Below are 17644 nucleotides of genomic sequence, written 5' to 3' on the forward strand. Positions count from 1 at the left end.
GTGGGACCTGGGTCGCCGTGAGGGAGAATCAACCCCTTGGAGCCTTGGAGTGTCGAGGTGGACTCCCTCTTCCCCCACCCTCGACTCCTGTGGTGAGCCAGGCTTAGATGGTGGAGGATGGGGGGAAGAGAGAGGAGAGAGAGGAAAAAGAGAGTAAGAAAGAGCAAAGGAAGGAGGCAGGCCTAGTCCTTGACCAAAGAAAGAAAATGGGGGAAGGAAACAAAGTGAAAAAAGTAACCTGGGATCGAGAGGCAAAAAAAGAGACTTCAGTGGTCATACGTTGTTACTGGGAGGCTAGAAAAAAAATAGAGATGCAAAGCGTGGAAGCAACCAACTTGCTGGGTGATCTCCTGAATTATAGTCTCTGTCTCGGTTCTGGTTTGCTCACGCTCCAGTAGGCTGCCGTCTCTACCGCCCGGCTCCCTCGCGGAGCTCCCGGACCACCTCCTACCTTCCCTGTCTTCTCGTCTCTTTCACAGACCTCCATCGCTGAGTGCCTGACGTACCTCGACAACGGCGTAGTGTTTGTCGGCTCTCGCCTTGGGGACTCCCAGCTTGTGAAGGTGAGGCACCACCACCCCCTCCCGACGCCCCGTCTTCTGGCTCCCTCCGCTCCTCGTGAATCTCCTTTCGAGGGTTAAGTTTCTCCTCCTCTGTTTTGGCAGTTTCTCAGAACCGGGAACAGCCAGATTTCCACTGTGCCCAGCTTCTGGTCCAGCTGCTCTGGTCAAGGGCCTTGGCTCAGCCTCGCCCCTCGTCATTCACAGTACCGCTGATATCTCCTCCTCCCATCTCTCCTGCTCCCCTTCCCGCACAGATCACCGAGTCGAGGGGTCCTCTGTCAAACGGTTCTTTCTGGTTGCAGATCTGTTCTAGGGGAAGGGGAGGTTCCTGTAAACGTAAGCTTCCAGGTGGGTTGGAGAAAGCCCACTCCACTCGGGTTCCTTCTAGGTGACGAAAGCCACGTTTCTGCGTCCCTCTGGGTAGGGCCCTCAGAGGGTAACGTCTCGGTTTGTTCCTAGCTCAATGTGGACAGCAACGAGCAAGGGTCCTATGTGGTGGCCATGGAAACCTTTACCAACCTGGGACCCATCGTGGACATGTGTGTGGTGGACCTGGAGAGGCAGGGACAGGGGCAGGTAAGGTCGCCGCTCCTTGGATGACTCGGAAAACCCATCTCTCAGGAAAGAGGGAGGGGCTCTTCCTTCCAGCGTACTAGAATAGCGTTCCAGCTCTCCTAGTGAACGTGGTGAGAGGTGTGGCTGTTGAGGGGCGAGAGAGACCCTTTCCCTTGATTTGCCCTGGTGGGTTGGCTTAGTCAGTCAGTCGTATTTATTGAGTGCTTACTGTGTGTTGAACACTAAAAAAATAAAAAATAAATTGTGGTATTTGTTAAGCGCTTAACTGTTCTAAGCCCTGGGGGATACAAGGTGATCAGGTTGTCCCACGGGAGGCTCACAGTTTTAATCCCCATTTGACAGATGAGGTAACTGAGGCACAGAGAAGTTAAGTGACTTGCCCAAGGTCACACAGCTGACTAGCGGCGGAGCCGGGATTAGAACCCATGACCTCTGACTCCCAAGCCCGCACTCTTTCCACTGAGCCGCGCTGCTTGCGCTTGGGAAAGTACGATATAACGGTATAACAGACACAGTCACTGTCCACAATGAGTTTACAGTCTACAGGCTTAGGACCCCTAGATGATTAGGTTTTTGTTGTTTAATAATAATAATAATAGTATTAAGAGCTTGCTATGTGCCGAGCACTATTCTGAGCACTGGGGATACAAGGTAATCAGGTTGTCCCACATGGGGCTCACGGTCTTCATCCCCATTTTACAGATGAGGTCACTGAAGCACAGAGAAGTTAAGTGACTTGCCCAGAGTCACACAGATGACAAGTGGCAGAGCCGGGATTAGACCCCGCAACCTCTGACTCCCAAGCCTGTGCTCTTTCCACTGAGCCACGCTGTTTCTCTAAGTGTTCACTATGTGCCAGGCACTGAATGAAGCACTGGGATAGATAGAGAATAAACAGGTTGGACCCAGTCCATGTCCCACACGGAGCTCACAGTCTTGATCCCCATTTTACACTCGAGGGAACGGGGGCCCGGAGAAGTTAAACTTCTTGCCCAGAGTCACACAACAGACAGGTGGCACAGCCGAGATTAGAACCCAGGTCCTTCTGACTCCCAGGCCCGTGTTCTGCCCCCTGGGCTATGCCGCTTCTCAAGTTCAGCAACCTTTGCCTCTGCCCCAGGCCCGCCGGTCTGGCACGTGGGTGGGGTGGATGTCAGAGAAAGACGTCCGTCTCCTGGGTCTCATTAGGCCTCTGCTCTGTCCGCAGCTGGTCACGTGTTCTGGTGCCTTCAAAGAGGGGTCCTTGCGGATCATCCGCAACGGAATCGGAATCCACGAGCATGCCAGCATCGACTTGCCAGGCATCAAAGGTGCGTAAGTCGGGCCCGGGTGTGGGGGTCCCCTGGAAAGGGAGGGGAGCAGCGGGGTAGTGTTGGCAGATTTGGAGTCAAGGGGGTGTCGGGAGGACCTAAGGGGTCAGTCTGGCCCTCGGGTTTGGAGAGGAAAGGCAGACCCACCTCCGTCTCATCCGGAGAACGGGTCTCCAGGTAAAAGAGGACCAGCGCCTCTGCGGCCACCACGCTGTTTCACTTAGTTGGAGATAAATAATGACTGGTATTTGTTGAGCGCTTACTATGTTCCTTGCACTGTTCTGAGTGCTGGTGTAGACAGAAGATGCTCTGGTTGGCCACAGTCCCTGTCCCACATGGGGCTCCCAATCTCAATCCCCATTTTACAGGTGAGGGAACTGAGGCACAGAGAAGTTAAGTGACTTGCCCAAGATCACACAGCCGGCGAGTGGCGACTCCTAGGCCCGTGCTCTATCCACTAGGCCACGCTGCTTCTGCTTTCACAGAGAAATTGGTTGTGGAGGAGAAGCGCTGGAGGTCACCCGGGAGAGGGAGGGCGAGGTAGCCTTGAATTGCCCGAGGGGTTTCTTCGGGGGAGCCGGTTGCTGGGCCGGGTCCCCGGGATTGAGATTTATGGCTTTCCCTTGCTTTCCTTCTCTTATCCAGGTCTGTGGCCTCTGAGGTCCAACTCCAACCGGGAAACCGATGACACCTTGGTGCTGTCATTTGTGGGCCAGACTCGGTGAGCTAGCGACAACCCAGCGGAATTGGTGGTTGAAGAGGAGAGCGCTCCCTCTCCCTTCTGCATCGCCTGTGTGCTTGGATCTGTCCTCTAAGCACTTGATGTCCACCCCGCCCAGCCCCACAGCACTTCCGTACAGATCGGAAATTTATTTTAACGTCCGTCTCCCCCCTAAAGAATCAGGCGGGGATCCTGATTACCAACTCTATTGTACATTGTCCTCACCCGAGTGCTTAGTACAATGCTCGGCACACAGTAAGGGCTCAAGCGGTACCGCACAATGGATTGCGGAGAAAGAGGCTGCTCTCGGCCTGATCCCGATTCTCCCGTCCACTCACAGGGTTCTGATGCTGAACGGGGAGGAGGTGGAGGAAACGGAATTGACGGGATTTGTGGATAATCAGCAAACTTTCTTCTGTGGAAACGTGGCCCATCAGCAGCTGATCCAGGTAACTGCCTGAAGCTAACCACATCTTTCTGTTTTCTCGGTCTACTTGTCTGCACCCTAAAGCTCTGGGTGGAGAGAGCTCCTTAGCCTTCGCAGGACGGGGTTCTACTTGCTGTCTTCTTACTTTTAAAAACTCTTAATAATAACAGTAATAATCACGGTGTTTGTTAAGCGCTTACTATGCCCCAGGCAGCGTTCAAGCGCTGGGGTAGATACAAGATAATAGAGTTGGACACAGTCCCTGTCCCACCCGGGGCTTACTTACAGTCGCAATCCCCATTTTACGGGTGAGGAAACTCCTAAGGCGCCGAGAAGTTAAGCGACTTGTCCAAGGTCACAAGGCAGACAAGTGGCAGAGCCGGGATTAGAACCGACGACCTTCTGATTCCCAGGCCCGTGCTCTATCCACGGTGCTGCTTCTCACTAGGGAAAGCGGAAACCTGTGACAGCTTGGAAGGGGGTTGAGAAGAAGGACGGGGAGACGGGAGGCTAAGTGGTTCCTCAGCTCACAGTCGCGGAGGCCTTCAGAGAGAGGAGGGCTCTTTCCAGCCCCTGCCCTCAGTGACATGAGCAGCAACTCCCAGCGTGCCAGCTCCCCCGTTCTGTCCGGCGGTTAGACTGCTCCATCCTGGCAGTGTCGGGAGCTCCTCAAGGGTGTTTCGAGCCCTCCCCGCTGGGTCTGTTAGCCCACTTAATCCACCTCCCTCTCTCTGACCTTCAGGCTCTTTCATTCATTCAGCCGTATTTATTGAGCTCTTACCGTGTGCAGAACACTGTACTTAGCGCTTGGGAGGGTACACTATACACAATAAACAGACTCATTCCCTGCCCGCGACGAGCTTACAGTCTAGAGTCTTGGAGTCTCTGCTTTTCTAAGCCCAAACCCAAATCTCCTGGCTACCTTCAAAATCTTTATAAGTCCCTTTGAAGAACCCACCGTACAACTCTCAGATTACTATAAGCTTCTTGTGGGCAGAGAACGTGTCTTCCAACTCTCCCGGCCTTCAGTACAGTGCTCTGCACACAGTGAGGGCTCGATAAATACCATTGATGGTTACGGACTCTCTGTACATTCTAGGGTAGAAATAGATGCGGGCAACGAAAGATGGCCAGGTCCCCCCTCGGGCTCCCGCCGGGCAGAGTTCTCGGGGTCCTCGCGGGCCTGCGGCTGGCCGGCCCCGTGCCACCGTCGCCACCCACGGTCCTCTGCGGCTTCCCTCCCGTGTAGATCACGTCAGCCTCGGTGCGGCTGGTCACTCAAGAGCCTAAAGCTTTGGTGAGCGAGTGGAAGGAGCCTCAGGGAAAGAACATCAGCGTGGCCTCGTGTAACAGCAGCCAGGTGGTGGTGGCTGTGGGGCGGGCCCTCTACTACCTGCAGATCCATCCCCGGGAACTCCGGCAGATAAGGTGAGTGTGGGGCCTCCCGATCCACTAGAAGCCAACTCCTCCTTCCGACGAATCTGCCCCTTCCCCGTCCTCTCCCCGCTAACCGCCGCTCCCCCCTTCCTTTAGCCACACAGAGATGGAGCATGAAGTGGCCTGCCTGGACATCACGCCGCTGGGGGACAGCCACGGGATGTCGCCGCTCTGTGCCATCGGCCTCTGGACGGACATCTCGGCCCGCATTCTGAAGCTCCCCTCCTTCGAGCTGCTCCACAAGGAGATGCTTGGGGGAGGTGAGAGCGGCCCCGCCACGGGAGCCGGGTGGGAGGGACGGGGCCGGGAGGGAACCTAACTCGACTTGGTGTCTCTGGCAGAGATCATCCCTCGCTCCATCCTGATGACAACTTTCGAGAGCAGCCATTACCTCCTCTGCGCCCTGGGAGATGGAGCCCTTTTCTACTTCGGGCTCAGCATCGAGACAGGTGAGGGCAGGGGCTGGAAAGAGCCCTCCTCTCCCTGAAGGCCTCCGAGACTGTGGGCCGAGGAACCGCGTAGCCTCCCGTCTCCCCGTCCTACTTCTCAGTCCCCTTCCAAATTGTCACAGATTCCCGCTCTCCCTACTGATAAGCAGCATGGTATAGTAGATAGAGCACGGGCCTGGGAATCAGAAGGCCGTGGGTTCTAATCCCGGCTCTGCCACTTATCAGCTGTATAACTTTGGGCAAGTCAGTTAACTTCTCTGTGCCTCAGTTGCCTCATCTGGAAAATGGGGATTAAGACTGTGAATCCCAGATGGGACAACCTGTTTACCTTGTATCTACCCAGCACTTAGAACGGTGCTTGGCACATAGTAAGCGCTTAACAGATACAAAAATTATTATTATTTGTTGCTTCCTCTCTCCCGATGGCCGCCGCAGGGATATTGGGCGCCCACGACGGCCATTTTGCTTTCTGTCCCGCAGGCTTGCTGAGCGACCGGAAGAAGGTGACCCTGGGCACCCAGCCCACGGTGTTGAGGACCTTCCGCTCCCTCTCCACCACCAATGTCTTCGCCTGCTCTGACCGCCCCACCGTCATCTACAGCAGCAACCATAAGTTGGTCTTCTCCAACGTCAACCTCAAGGAAGTCAATTACATGTGTCCTCTCAACTCAGATGGCTACCCTGACAGGTGAGCCTCAACTCCCTCTCCTTGGAGGAGGGGGACCCGTGGGCAAAAAGTGGTGGCCCGGGCCCGGATCATCACTCCTTTCTCTCAGGCCGCGCGCCCAGGGAGGTGGGCTGCCAGACAGGGATCGGTGAGAGGTGGTAGAGTCGCGGCCGAGGAAGAGGGGTGGGGGGCGGGGATGGCATCTCCGTGGCCTCCAGCGTCCCGGTGGTGCGGCTCCTCCTCCTAAACCCAGCTTTTCCCGCCCAGCTTGGCGCTGGCCAACAACAGCACCCTCACCATCGGCACCATTGACGAGATCCAGAAGCTGCATATCCGCACCGTGCCACTTTACGAGTCTCCCAGGTGAGCCCGGTCGGGGGAGTCGAGGGGCGGCGGCACCGCCGAGGGGTGACGCGAGGCCGCCCTGCCATTACTCCCTGCTTGCCTCTCACAGGAAGATCTGTTACCAGGAGGGGTCGCAGTGTTTTGGGGTCCTCTCCAGCCGCATCGAGGTGCAGGACGCCAGTGGAGGGACCACTGCCCTCAGGCCCAGCGGTAGCACGCAGGTGAGTGCGATCAGTCCGGGAGAACGGGTCGTTAACGGGGCAGAGGCGGAATGGATTTGGAGGTCGCCTTTTGGAGGGAGCCCCCACTGGCTAGTTGAAAAAGGACTTGTCGGGTTCCTTCGGCCTCGGCTGGGTAGCTTCCCAGAGTGCCCTCTTTTCTCTTCCTCCTTGCCCCTCTCCCAAATCTCAGGAACCACGGTTTCAAATGTGGGTGGCATCTAGGGCTCTCTCCTGCTCCAAGGGCTTTATATTCATCCTTCTGTTCTCCCAGCAAATGTTAACTCCCCCCCGGAACCTTGGTGCTTTCGTTCCCTTGCCCTGCCGGCGGGCTGGGTCCGAGCATCACCCTCAAAATGCCGCGGAGGCTGCGGGCTCCATTGATCCTCCTCCCGCCTAGCGGGAGCCACAGCAGTAACTGTTCTCTTCCATCGATCTTGATTCCCGCTGAGTCCCCGAATTGCTTGAGTCCGTGTGTCAGTTCTCCAAGGCTCCGGGACTCAGGGGGCTTTAAATTCGGTCTCTCTAGAGGACCATCCGTTGGGTGACTCCGTTTCATTCACCTACCAAGCTGTCGCTGTTTTTCAGCCGGGTTCTTTCTGGGTCTCTCTTCCTTATTTCTGGTGAGAATCGTTCACCAGTGATTCTCCCTTCCTCCTCATCCTCCCAGGATGTTCCCTCCTTGCTCCCGGGGGTGGGGAGGCTGCGAGAGTGACCCAAGTCCTCTCTGTTCCCAGGCTTTATCTAGCAGCGTCAGCTCCAGCAAGTTATTCTCCAGCAGTACAGCCCCACACGAGACCTCCTTTGGAGAGGAGGTGGAGGTGCACAACCTTCTCATCATCGATCAGCACACCTTTGAAGGTACCGCGTTCTCTTGTCTCCTAATCCGGGTCAACCCCCTAAAATCAGGAGGGATCCGCCGTGGAAGATAGCCCAGGGAAGGGGTGATGGAGGCAGAGGAGGGAGCCTTGAGTACCGGTAGCGTGGAGTGGAGAAAGCCGCAAGGACAGTGGCAGACAGGACAACATCTCTGCTTCCAGGCTACACTCCCTTTAATCCAGTCTCACCACCGATATTCCTGGGCCCCCCTCCCCGCGCATCCCTCCAAACTCCTCTTCCATTTTCACGGTAGACTTGGGCTGCCGTATCGGCTCTGGTAACCCGTGAATGAATAAGTGGGCAGGTGGGGGAATATATTCCCCAGTGTGCTGCGTAGACGGGAGACAGGTTGTCCTCGTGAGAAGAGCATCATCGGGGATATTGTCTTGTCGACGCAGTAGATATGCCGGGAAAGTGAAGTTGGGAGGTCAGCACAGTTGAGTGGGGAAGCTATGTGGCCTAGTGGAAAGAGCACAGACTTGGAAGTTAGAGGACCTGGGTTTTAATCCTGGCTCTGCCACTTGTCTGCTGTGTGACCTTGAGCAAGTCACTCATTTACACCTTATCTGTAAAATGGCGATTAAGACTGTGAGCACTGTGTCCAACCCAATTATCTGGTATCTACCCCAGTATTTACTAGAGTGCCCGCCGCATAGTAAGCACTTAATAAATACCATTCAAAAAAAAGCCATCATATGACATTTTCTTTCTCCTCCTCTCCAGTACTCCATGCCCACCAGTTCCTGCAGAACGAATATGCCCTCAGCCTGGTCTCCTGCAAGCTGGGCAAAGATGCCAACACCTACTTCATCGTGGGCACTGCGATGGTGTACCCCGAGGAAGCCGAACCCAAGCAGGGCCGCATCGTCGTCTTCCAGTACTCAGATGGTAAGTGCCGGTGGGCCCGGCTTTCCCGGGGGAAGTAGAAGCCTTAAATCCCTTCCCCGCCTGAGGTCTGCGGCCCCTGAGCACCATCCATTTCCCCTTCTCCTCAGTCTCTGGCGGAGTTCTAGGAAGTCTCCCTCAGTCCTGTCCAGCCTCTGAAAAATGGTAAAATCTGGTGCCCAGTCACACTGACACCTGACATCTCTTCCCTTCAGACCCAGCTCTCGGGCTCTTTCCTAAGCTTCAGATTGGGATCGTAAGACAGCCGCTTCCCTAATTTTCCCCATGAATTTGCTGTTTCCTTAGTGATATGGAAGGAATCACGCCATCTTGTCTGTGAAGGATTTTGAATTGTAGCCTTGTTATTTGGGTAGCTGGTGTTATTATTCTAGTTTTCAGCTCCGATCCTGCTACGGGTCCTTGCCAGCTGAATAATTCCTTTTTGTTGGGTGATTTAGGTTTACAAAGTAGATGCCATTTGCCCATGCTAACTATGGTCTGTCCCATAATTCTGAGTCAGCACACTCCATTTTCGGTTTGCCATTTTGCCTACCCAGCTGTTACCAGCATTACACAAGGAAGTGAAATGTGATTGATTAAATATTCTGTAACCATCACGGAAAAATAAATTGGAAGCACTCACAATTAAGTTCCCCTTGAATTGCAAACGGACTACTGATTAAAGGGCACGTTTCATGGGGGGTATCCCCTGTTTAAAATGCTTTTTCTGTTTGTCACCAAAATCTGGGAATTTCAGTTGGTGTGACAGCCCGTTATTCCATAGCCTTTGGTTTTTACCTGTGCAGTTCTGCTAACCCTGCATACTCTCAGGAAGGAACGGAGGTTGGCAAGGGAAAACTGCAGTATTAAAAAGAGCTGTTTTCCCAAGGCCCATTAGCCAAACTGCCAAGCCCCAGTGGAGAGATTCTGGTGCCCTGTAATCTCGGAAATGGATTTGGGCTATCTGTTGCCCTTGGAGAATTTTATTAGCTGCTTGCCAGGGGAGAGGAAGAATGGGCCAGTAACAACTCGGTACCAAGGAGACGAGTGGAGTAATCGTGAACGGAAGAAGAGCACACGAGGTCATTGTGGTGGCTCACGGAGGATCTTTTTTTCCTTAGGGAAACTGCAGACTGTGGCCGAGAAGGAAGTGAAAGGGGCAGTATACTCCATGGTGGAATTCAATGGGAAGTTATTAGCCAGCATCAACAGCACGGTGAGATTTCCCCTCTCCTCCTCCTCTGTCGCCTTTGCACCGTGCCCCAGCTGATCATTATCAGTATTAGTGAATATTAGTGAACCTCTTCACGGTAAAGTCCCCGGCCAGTGATGGATAATCCAAATCAGACAAGGCCTGAGAGGGAGGGAAAGCACTCAGGGGTGAGACCACCTCAACTGCAGCGTATTCCTTGGGTGTGCAGCCTTAGTCTTCTATCTCGTCCTCTGTTTCCCCAGTAGGTAGGTCAGAAGGGATTATGGGGAATGCTGTGAGAAAGGGTAAGTATAAAATCGCCTTGGAGCCAAGGAATATCAACGGAGGGGTTTGCAATTCAAGGTAGGAGGCAGGGAGGGGCACTGACTGAGCTTCTTGGCCTGGGGAAGGAGCAGTGAAAATTGACTTTTTTCCCCCCCTTCATTAGGGGCACAGCGAACATTTCTCTTAGCACCCTCAGATCCCACTTAGTCCAAACCAAGTTTTTTTCGTCCATATGAAGAAAGAAAGAGACCCCAGGAGGTTTCAAGGAGTGTGTCCACCAACTCTGTTGTAGTGCACTTTCCCAAGTGCTTAGTTCAGTGCTGTGCACGCAGTAAGCGCTCATTCATTCAATAGTATTTATTGAGCGCTTACTATATGCAGAGCACTGTAGTAAGCGCTTGGAATATACAATTCGGCAATAGGTAGAGACCCTCCCTGCCCAGTGACGGGCTGACAGTCTAATCGGGGGAGACAGGCGGACAAAAACGAGACAACATAATCACGCTAAATAGAATCAAGGGGATGTATACCTCAAAATAAATAGGGTAATAAAAATCTATATAAATGAGCACAGTGCTGAGGGGAGGGAAAAGGGAGGGGGGAGGAGCAGAGGGAAAGGGGGAGGGGGTGGAAGGGGAGCAGAGGGAAAAGGGGAAGCTCAGTCTGGGAAGACCTCTTGGAGGAGGTTAGCTCTCAGTGCTCAATAACTACAGTCGTTTGAATTGGAGAAGAGGGACAGATCCTGCCGATTTCTGGGGAGATCGGAGCGGGTCCGTTTGCCCTGCTCGGGACTCTGTGGGTGCTCCTAAAAGAGAGCCAGGCAGTCAAGCTTGCTCACCGGGTCGCCGTCTCTCAGTTTCCGGCCATTTCCTCTCCCTTCCCAAGGTGCGACTGTATGAATGGACAGCAGAGAAAGAGTTGCGGACGGAGTGCAATCACTATAACAACATAATGGCCCTCTACCTGAAGACCAAGGGCGACTTCATCCTGGTTGGCGATTTGATGCGCTCAGTGCTGCTGCTTGCTTACAAGCCCATGGAAGGCAACTTCGAGGAGGTAATGGGGAGGCTTCTTCTCTATCACATTACTGAGGTCTTGAAAGGAGTTGGAGGTCGGGGTAGAGGGTGGGGGTTGACTGGATCTTCCACAGTCACCGCAAGCTTCCGGGCCTGGTTATTGCTCCCCTTAAAGCTTCCCATCCGGATTTAGCCCCTCAAGAAGCACCTTTTGTCTCTGACTGCCCCTTGGAGACCCTCCTTTTCATAGTTCCACGAACCACGTCTGGTCCAGTCCACCGCCAGTCCTGTGGGGGAGCCACCTTTAAGTGATTCCCTGCCCTTTCTCCAAAGGGAACTCATTTCTTTTCCTTATAGTATTTGTTAAGTACTTACTATGTGCCAGGCACCGTACTAAGCGTCAGGGTAGATTCAAGATAATCACGTTGGACACAACCCCTAGTCCCACATGGGGCTCACAGTCTTAATCCCCATTTTACAGGTGGGGTAACTGAGGCAATGTGGGCAGGGAATGTTTCTCTCACCTCTGTTGTACTATCCCGAGTGCTTAGTGCAATGCTGTGCACACAGTAAGCGCTCGGTAAATGCCATCGATGATGATGAAGGAAGCACGATTTTCCAGGCTGAAGATAATCACACATCATTCTTGGGGTGGACATGTAAGAAAGCCAGGGAAGAAGTGAAAGTGAGGCTGTGACCTTTCATGAAGTGGGAACTAGGGTGTAGGGTCAAGGCGGAGGATCCAACCTGTTGACTCAAAATTTTCTGGATATGAGATCCAGGTTGGGTCTCTGAGCCTCATAATAAGGAGAGTGCCAAGACAGCATGGCCTAGTGGATAGAGCATGGACCGGGTAGTCAGAGGACCTGAGTTCTAATCCTGGCTCCGCCCCTTGCCTGCTGTGTGACCTTGGGCAAGACACCTCCCTTCCTCTGTGCTTCAGTTACCTCATCTATAAAATGGGAATTAAGACTGTGATTAAGCGCTTAGCGCAGTGCTCTGCGCACAGTAAGCCCTCAATAATTGAATGAATGAATGTGGGACATGGACTGTGTCCAACCTGATTAGCTCGTATGTACCCCAGTGCTTAGTACAGTGTCTGGCATGCAGTAAGCGCTTAACAGATGCCATTTAAAAAAAGGCTGGGGTCCTCTTAACTGTTTTCTTCTTTATCTCGTTGTCCCGATAAAGATTGCCCGGGATTTCAACCCCAACTGGATGAGCGCTGTAGAGATCTTGGACGATGACAATTTCTTGGGGGCTGAGAATGCCTTTAACTTGTTCGTGTGTCAGAAGGACAGGTGAGTGACCTCCGGTGAGGAGGGACAGAGGGGTGGATGAAAGCTGCCCTTACGTGGTGGGTGAGGTGAGTGGAACGGGCCTGTCCAAATCTGCTGCAAAAGGTTCTGAGTAACCAAACCTCCCCTTTCGAGATCCGTGGAGAGATGTAGTCTGACCAAGACAACTTTCTCCCTTGGAGCCGTTGACGAGTCTCTGAAAAGTCTCAACAGAAGTAGGAATTTAATTTAAGACGAGGCAGGCGACGTCGTTCTGTGAAATTTGGGAGTCGGGTATGTCTGCCTAGGGGCTCTCACACCGCCCTGTTGGGGAAAGGAAGCAGGTCTGAACGGGGACTTAAATCCAGGTTGGATTGAAGAGTGTTCCTTGATGGTTCCCCTAAATTGACCTGGAGAACTAGGATTTGTTCTGGGGTTCTTAATAGGTCGGCCAGTCAGTCACGAGAATTTCCAGACATCCACGAGATGCCCGGCAGGTCAACGAGATGCCCGGCAGGTCAGGAAAGCAAATGGGGGTTGGTCCAAGCCCCGTTCACCTCAAGGCATTGTTTGGACCACTTACTCCCAGCGTGGGGCTGGGTGTAGGGTTCATCCCCGTAGTCGTATTTAGCAGTTCAAGGGAGAATTTTCACAAGCTCTCCCCCGACTCCCTCCGTTTGTCTTCAGAGATGTGGAGACGTCTGGCAAGGTACCCACTTAATAATAATAATAATAATAATGTTGGTATTTGCTAAGCGCTTACTATGTGCTGAGCACCGTTCTAAGCGCTGGGGTAGACACAGGGGAATCAGGTTGTCCCACGTGGGGCTCACAGTCTTCATCCCCATTTTCCAGATGAGGTCACTGAGGCACAGAGAAGTTGAGTGACTTGCCCACAGTCACACAGCTGACAAGTGGCGGAGCCGGGATTCGAACTCATGACCTCTGACTCCAAAGCCCATGCTCTTGCCACTGAGCCACGCTGCTTCACAGCTTTTGACCAAGCTGTGGTAGGAAACCCCCAGGTGCCGGTGGGCTTTACGTTTGAATGTGAAACAGTGAAGGGGGGTGACTGCAGGGTGTCAGTGGGACCCCCAAGCCCCTCTTGTCTTGGTCGGTGCTAGGGCCCGGGGGCGGCAGGGGGCTTCCCAGCGGCGGCGGTAGTTAGCTTCCCCACTCTGCCTTTCAGCGCGGCCACCACAGACGAAGAGCGGCAGCACCTGCAAGAGGTGGGACTGTTCCACTTGGGCGAATTTGTCAACGTCTTCTGCCACGGCTCCCTGGTCATGCAGAACCTGGGCGAGACCTCCACGCCCACCCAAGGCTCGGTGCTCTTCGGCACGGTCAACGGCATGATCGGTAAGGTCAGAACCTTCAGAGGCACCGTCTTTTCCCTCCATCCTTGAGGATCCTCTGCGAATCGGGGCTCACGGATCTGGGGACACCCCCCGCCCCTCTCCTTTCAGGGCACGTAAGAGAAACTCTGACGGTCCTGGAGAGAACCGTAAGCGATATTGGGCCTCCGCGTCGTTTGGTACCTGTCCGGGCCGCCCCCGGGGCCCTCTCGTAGACTCCCCCCGACGCTCCGGGATCTTACTTCTCCCTTCCCCTTACCAGGCCTGGTGACCTCACTGTCTGAGAGCTGGTACAACCTGCTGTTGGATATGCAGAACCGACTCAACAAAGTCATCAAGAGCGTCGGCAAGATCGAGCACTCCTTATATCCTTCCTACCCTCTCCCGGCCACGTAGCTTTCACGGAGCCGCTGACCTCGGTCCAACCTGCGGGCGGCTTCCCTCCCCGACCCGAGGCCTGCGGGAAGTGCAGAGGGGGTGGAAGCTACATCAGGCAAGGATCCCCAAGGGAAAGGCCGTGGTTTCAACAGAAAATGCGGCTCCCTCGGGCTCTCTTCGGGTGACTCGTCAACGTAGAGTCGTAGCGGGGTGGGACTGGTACAGTCGAGTGGTAGGTTTGGGGTGTTTCTGAGGATCTCAGCGAGGCCTGAGAGAATCAGGAAGCTTGAAAACTCAAACGCACCCGGGTCAGGAGGTCGGTTTACCCCGGCAGGTTGGCACCTGGCCAGGTCGGGAGAAGGGAAGCTGAAGTTCAGATAACTTTCCCAGCTGGGGTGAGCAAAACCTGAGGAGCGGGCAATGATTTGGAAACCTGAGCCTGAAGAACCCCCCCCAAAAAATGCCCCATTCATTCTAAATTGCGATGGAGCCTCCTGAGAAGTGCTTGAAGGGAGCTCCTCAGCTCTCTGATTCTGGGAGAGAACCATCGGAGTGGGAATGATTGATAAACCGAAGCTCCACCCTTGTACTCAGATGCTCACAGGGATTGTCCAGGTCAGCACAGAGATGGGGAGGAATTAATTCATTCAGTCGTATTTATTGAGCGCTTACTGTGTGCAGAGCACTGTACTAAGCCCTTAGAAAGTACAGTTCAGCAACAAGGGGAGACAATCCCTGCCCACAGTGGGCTCAAGGTCTAGAAGGGGGGAAGACAGGCATCAAAACAAGTAAACGGGAGGTGCCTGGTCCAGTCAGTCAAGCAGTGGTATTTATTGAGCTCTTACTGTGTGCAGAGCACTGTACTAGGCGCTTGGGAATGTTCAGGACAATAGAGTCGGTAGACTGGATCCGGCCCCCAAGGAAATAACGCCTTGTTCCTTAACCGGCCCTCGCACCTGGAGGTCCTTCCACACCGAACGCAAAACAGAACCTGCCACGGGCTTTATTGACGGAGATCTGATAGAAAGTTTCCTGGATATCAGCCGACCTAAGATGCAGGAGGTGGTGGCAAACTTACAGGCGAGTTGTTGCAATCGGAGGCTGGGGTACCACTGGGAGGAGCAAGGCGGGGGAACGAGCCCAAAAGCGAGGGTCGGGGAGAAAGGGAACCGTGCCCGAGACTTGGCCTGAGAACAAAACGATCGGCGGGCGCTCGTACCCGCCCCCCTCCTTCACCTACCCGCTTGCCTTGGGCTTCTGGTGCGGGCAAGATGGAGGGTGGCGGAGGCAACTTGGGTGAGACCTCAACCAAATAAATCCAGGAAGCACAGACAGGAGGAGCCAGGGATCCGGGGTGGGCTAGTAACTTCCTTAAATCTGCGCTCTAACAGTGTTACTCACGCTCCGCCCTACGCCCCCGCATGGTGCATGGAGTTTGGCATTCTGTCCTCAGTTTACTAATCTCAAAAAAAATTAGGCGGCGGTTTAAAGGGCGATGTTCTGATTAGGCTGTGCTGCTTGGGGTTTTTTTCCCCATGGTATTCGCTAAGCACTTACTGTGTATCGAGCCCCGCTGCTCTAAGCGCCGATGGAGATACGAGTTAATCGGGTTGGACACAGTCCCCGGCCCACATGGGGCTCACAGTCCGAGTAGAAAGGCGAACAGGAACTGAATCCTCTATTTTACAGTTGAGGAAACTGAGGCACAGAGAAGTTGGGATTTGCTCAAGGCCGCACAGCGGGCAAGTGACGGAGCCAGGGTTAGGCTCAAGTCCTCTGACTCCCAGGACCGAGCTCTTTCTACTGGCTCACACGGCTCCCCTCGCTTCGAAAATATTGCTTCTGGGGTGACAATTCCCTAATGGGATTTCCCCACCTCTGGCATAGGTGGGAAGCTTTGTTTTCCCGGCGATTCAAGAGCGTGGTTCTCTTCCTCCCAGTCCCACAGTGTGCCAGTCAGTCGGTCGTATTTACTGAGCGCCTGCTGTATCCAGAGCACTGTACTAAGCGCTCGGGAGAGTACTCTATAACAATAGACACGTTTCCTGCCCGCAACGAGCTTACAGTCTAGAGAACAGCCAAAATGTGCCGTCCTGTCCACCCGAAGGGGAGCCGGGGTCCTCGCGCTGTCTCGTGGGCCACTAACGACCTCCTCGCTACAGATCGACGACGGCAGCGGCATGAAACGGGAGGCCACGGTGGACGACCTGATCAAGATCGTGGAGGAGCTCACCCGGATCCATTAGTCGGGGGAGGTGGCCGAGATCCTTGTTCCTAGCACCTTCCTCCGGGTTTCGTACCCGGAGTCTTCCCTCTCCCCCTCCGGCCGAAGGGGGCCCGAAGCCCAGCCAACTGCCCCAGATCCCCCCGAAGCCACAGTTGTCCACCCTGCGTGGAAGCGGGGAGGGTCTTGAAACTCAAGCCTGCTCACGAAGGACGTTGAAATGAACTGGAGTAATCACACTCCCACCCTCGGATTTTCGCCCACCGCGTCCGGCCCCCGCCCGGGGAACACCGGGCCCGACTAGTCTCGGCCGTCTGGGGCTCCTCTCCCTTCCCCTTCCCCGCCCAAGAAAGGAATCGGTAGCTTGTCCCGAGCCCCTCGCCCAATGCTAGCGCTCTGATACCTCGTATTGAGGTTTGCCGGGGGAGGTAGGCGGGTTCCCTGTCGGGTGAGGGACGGCCCCCTTTCTACCTTCCCGCCGCTGTCTCGGAGAGCTTCAGAAGCTACAACTCTGCCCGCCGGGCACTGGGGGTGACCGAGCCAAGAGGCTGGGCATCCCTGGTTGTGTCCGGCCACAGACCTGCCCTCTGGGGGATTGCCACCCTCGGTGAGGGACGGGGGGGCAAAGTGAATTCATTCTATTGTTGGTTTCTGAATTTTACCAAATAAAATAGAGTCCAAGAGGAAGATACAGTTGCCCTCTGATTACTTCTTCTCCCCAGCCGCTGCTCGCCGTTCCCATGTCGGGAGGAGGAACGGTTTGCCCCGAGGCGGTGACGGTGGAGTCGTCCGACTTCTACGGCTGCCGTTTTGAACGCTGTAGAAATGCTTACCCACCCTGATTTTTTCCAGCACTTCATTTTTGCAGTGAGGTTTCCAGGGAGATGTTTTACGTCCGGTATTACGTCTGCCTCTTTGGGTCCCGTCGCCTTCATCCCCGTTGCCCTCCCGGAGCCTTGCTGGCCCGCCAGGTTCCCGAAAGCACACCTGGCTGCGGGTTGTCGGCCGGCCGCGTTCTCAACGTGTCCGTTCAGCCGGCTCCCTCTGTCCGATCCCCCTCTGGTCCACTACAGTCTCACTGTTAAATGGTTCGTCTTGACTTCCTCCGAGGGGGTCAAACTGCTGGAGACCTTCCCCCGGTAGCCAGCAAGTACCCTGGGCCATCCCTGGGCGTCTCCCCCATCCTCTCCCTGTGCCAGTTACTACCTGTGGTTGAAGGAAGGCCACGAAGAGACTTCATTCAGTTGCACTTATTGAGCGCTTACTGGGTGCAGAGCGCTGTACTAAGCGCTTGGAAAGTACAATCCCTACCCCACAATGGGCTCACAGATGCAATGAGACTTGGAATTCAGTCACTGGTATTTATTGAATGCTTACTGTCCAGATCACTGAGCTAAGTGCTTGGGAGAGTACAATAGAGTTGTAGACACAATAGACACA

The 17644-nt window shown here is 54.4% G+C and overlaps 1 protein-coding gene across 1 annotated transcript in view; it reads left to right on the top strand.

Moving 5' to 3' along the window:
• The window catches only part of DDB1 (damage specific DNA binding protein 1), a 31312-nt gene extending 14419 nt beyond the window's left edge, over positions 1-16893 (top strand). The window contains exons 8-27 of the mRNA XM_029060812.2: positions 480-563; positions 1023-1139; positions 2347-2449; positions 3095-3170; positions 3511-3619; positions 4847-5025; positions 5131-5294; positions 5376-5483; positions 5964-6171; positions 6418-6513; positions 6605-6716; positions 7451-7574; positions 8316-8480; positions 9599-9693; positions 10840-11010; positions 12162-12271; positions 13437-13606; positions 13865-13967; positions 14937-15060; positions 16143-16893. Coding sequence (XP_028916645.1) covers positions 480-563; positions 1023-1139; positions 2347-2449; positions 3095-3170; positions 3511-3619; positions 4847-5025; positions 5131-5294; positions 5376-5483; positions 5964-6171; positions 6418-6513; positions 6605-6716; positions 7451-7574; positions 8316-8480; positions 9599-9693; positions 10840-11010; positions 12162-12271; positions 13437-13606; positions 13865-13967; positions 14937-15060; positions 16143-16226 — 2502 coding nt within the window. The 3' untranslated portion in view covers positions 16227-16893. The remainder of the gene's footprint in view (positions 1-479; positions 564-1022; positions 1140-2346; positions 2450-3094; positions 3171-3510; positions 3620-4846; positions 5026-5130; positions 5295-5375; positions 5484-5963; positions 6172-6417; positions 6514-6604; positions 6717-7450; positions 7575-8315; positions 8481-9598; positions 9694-10839; positions 11011-12161; positions 12272-13436; positions 13607-13864; positions 13968-14936; positions 15061-16142) is intronic.
• The last annotated feature ends 751 nt before the right edge of the window (positions 16894-17644 follow it).

This window comes from Ornithorhynchus anatinus, chromosome 3 (assembly GCF_004115215.2).
Source record: "Ornithorhynchus anatinus isolate Pmale09 chromosome 3, mOrnAna1.pri.v4, whole genome shotgun sequence".
Taxonomy (NCBI): Eukaryota; Metazoa; Chordata; class Mammalia; order Monotremata; family Ornithorhynchidae; genus Ornithorhynchus; species Ornithorhynchus anatinus.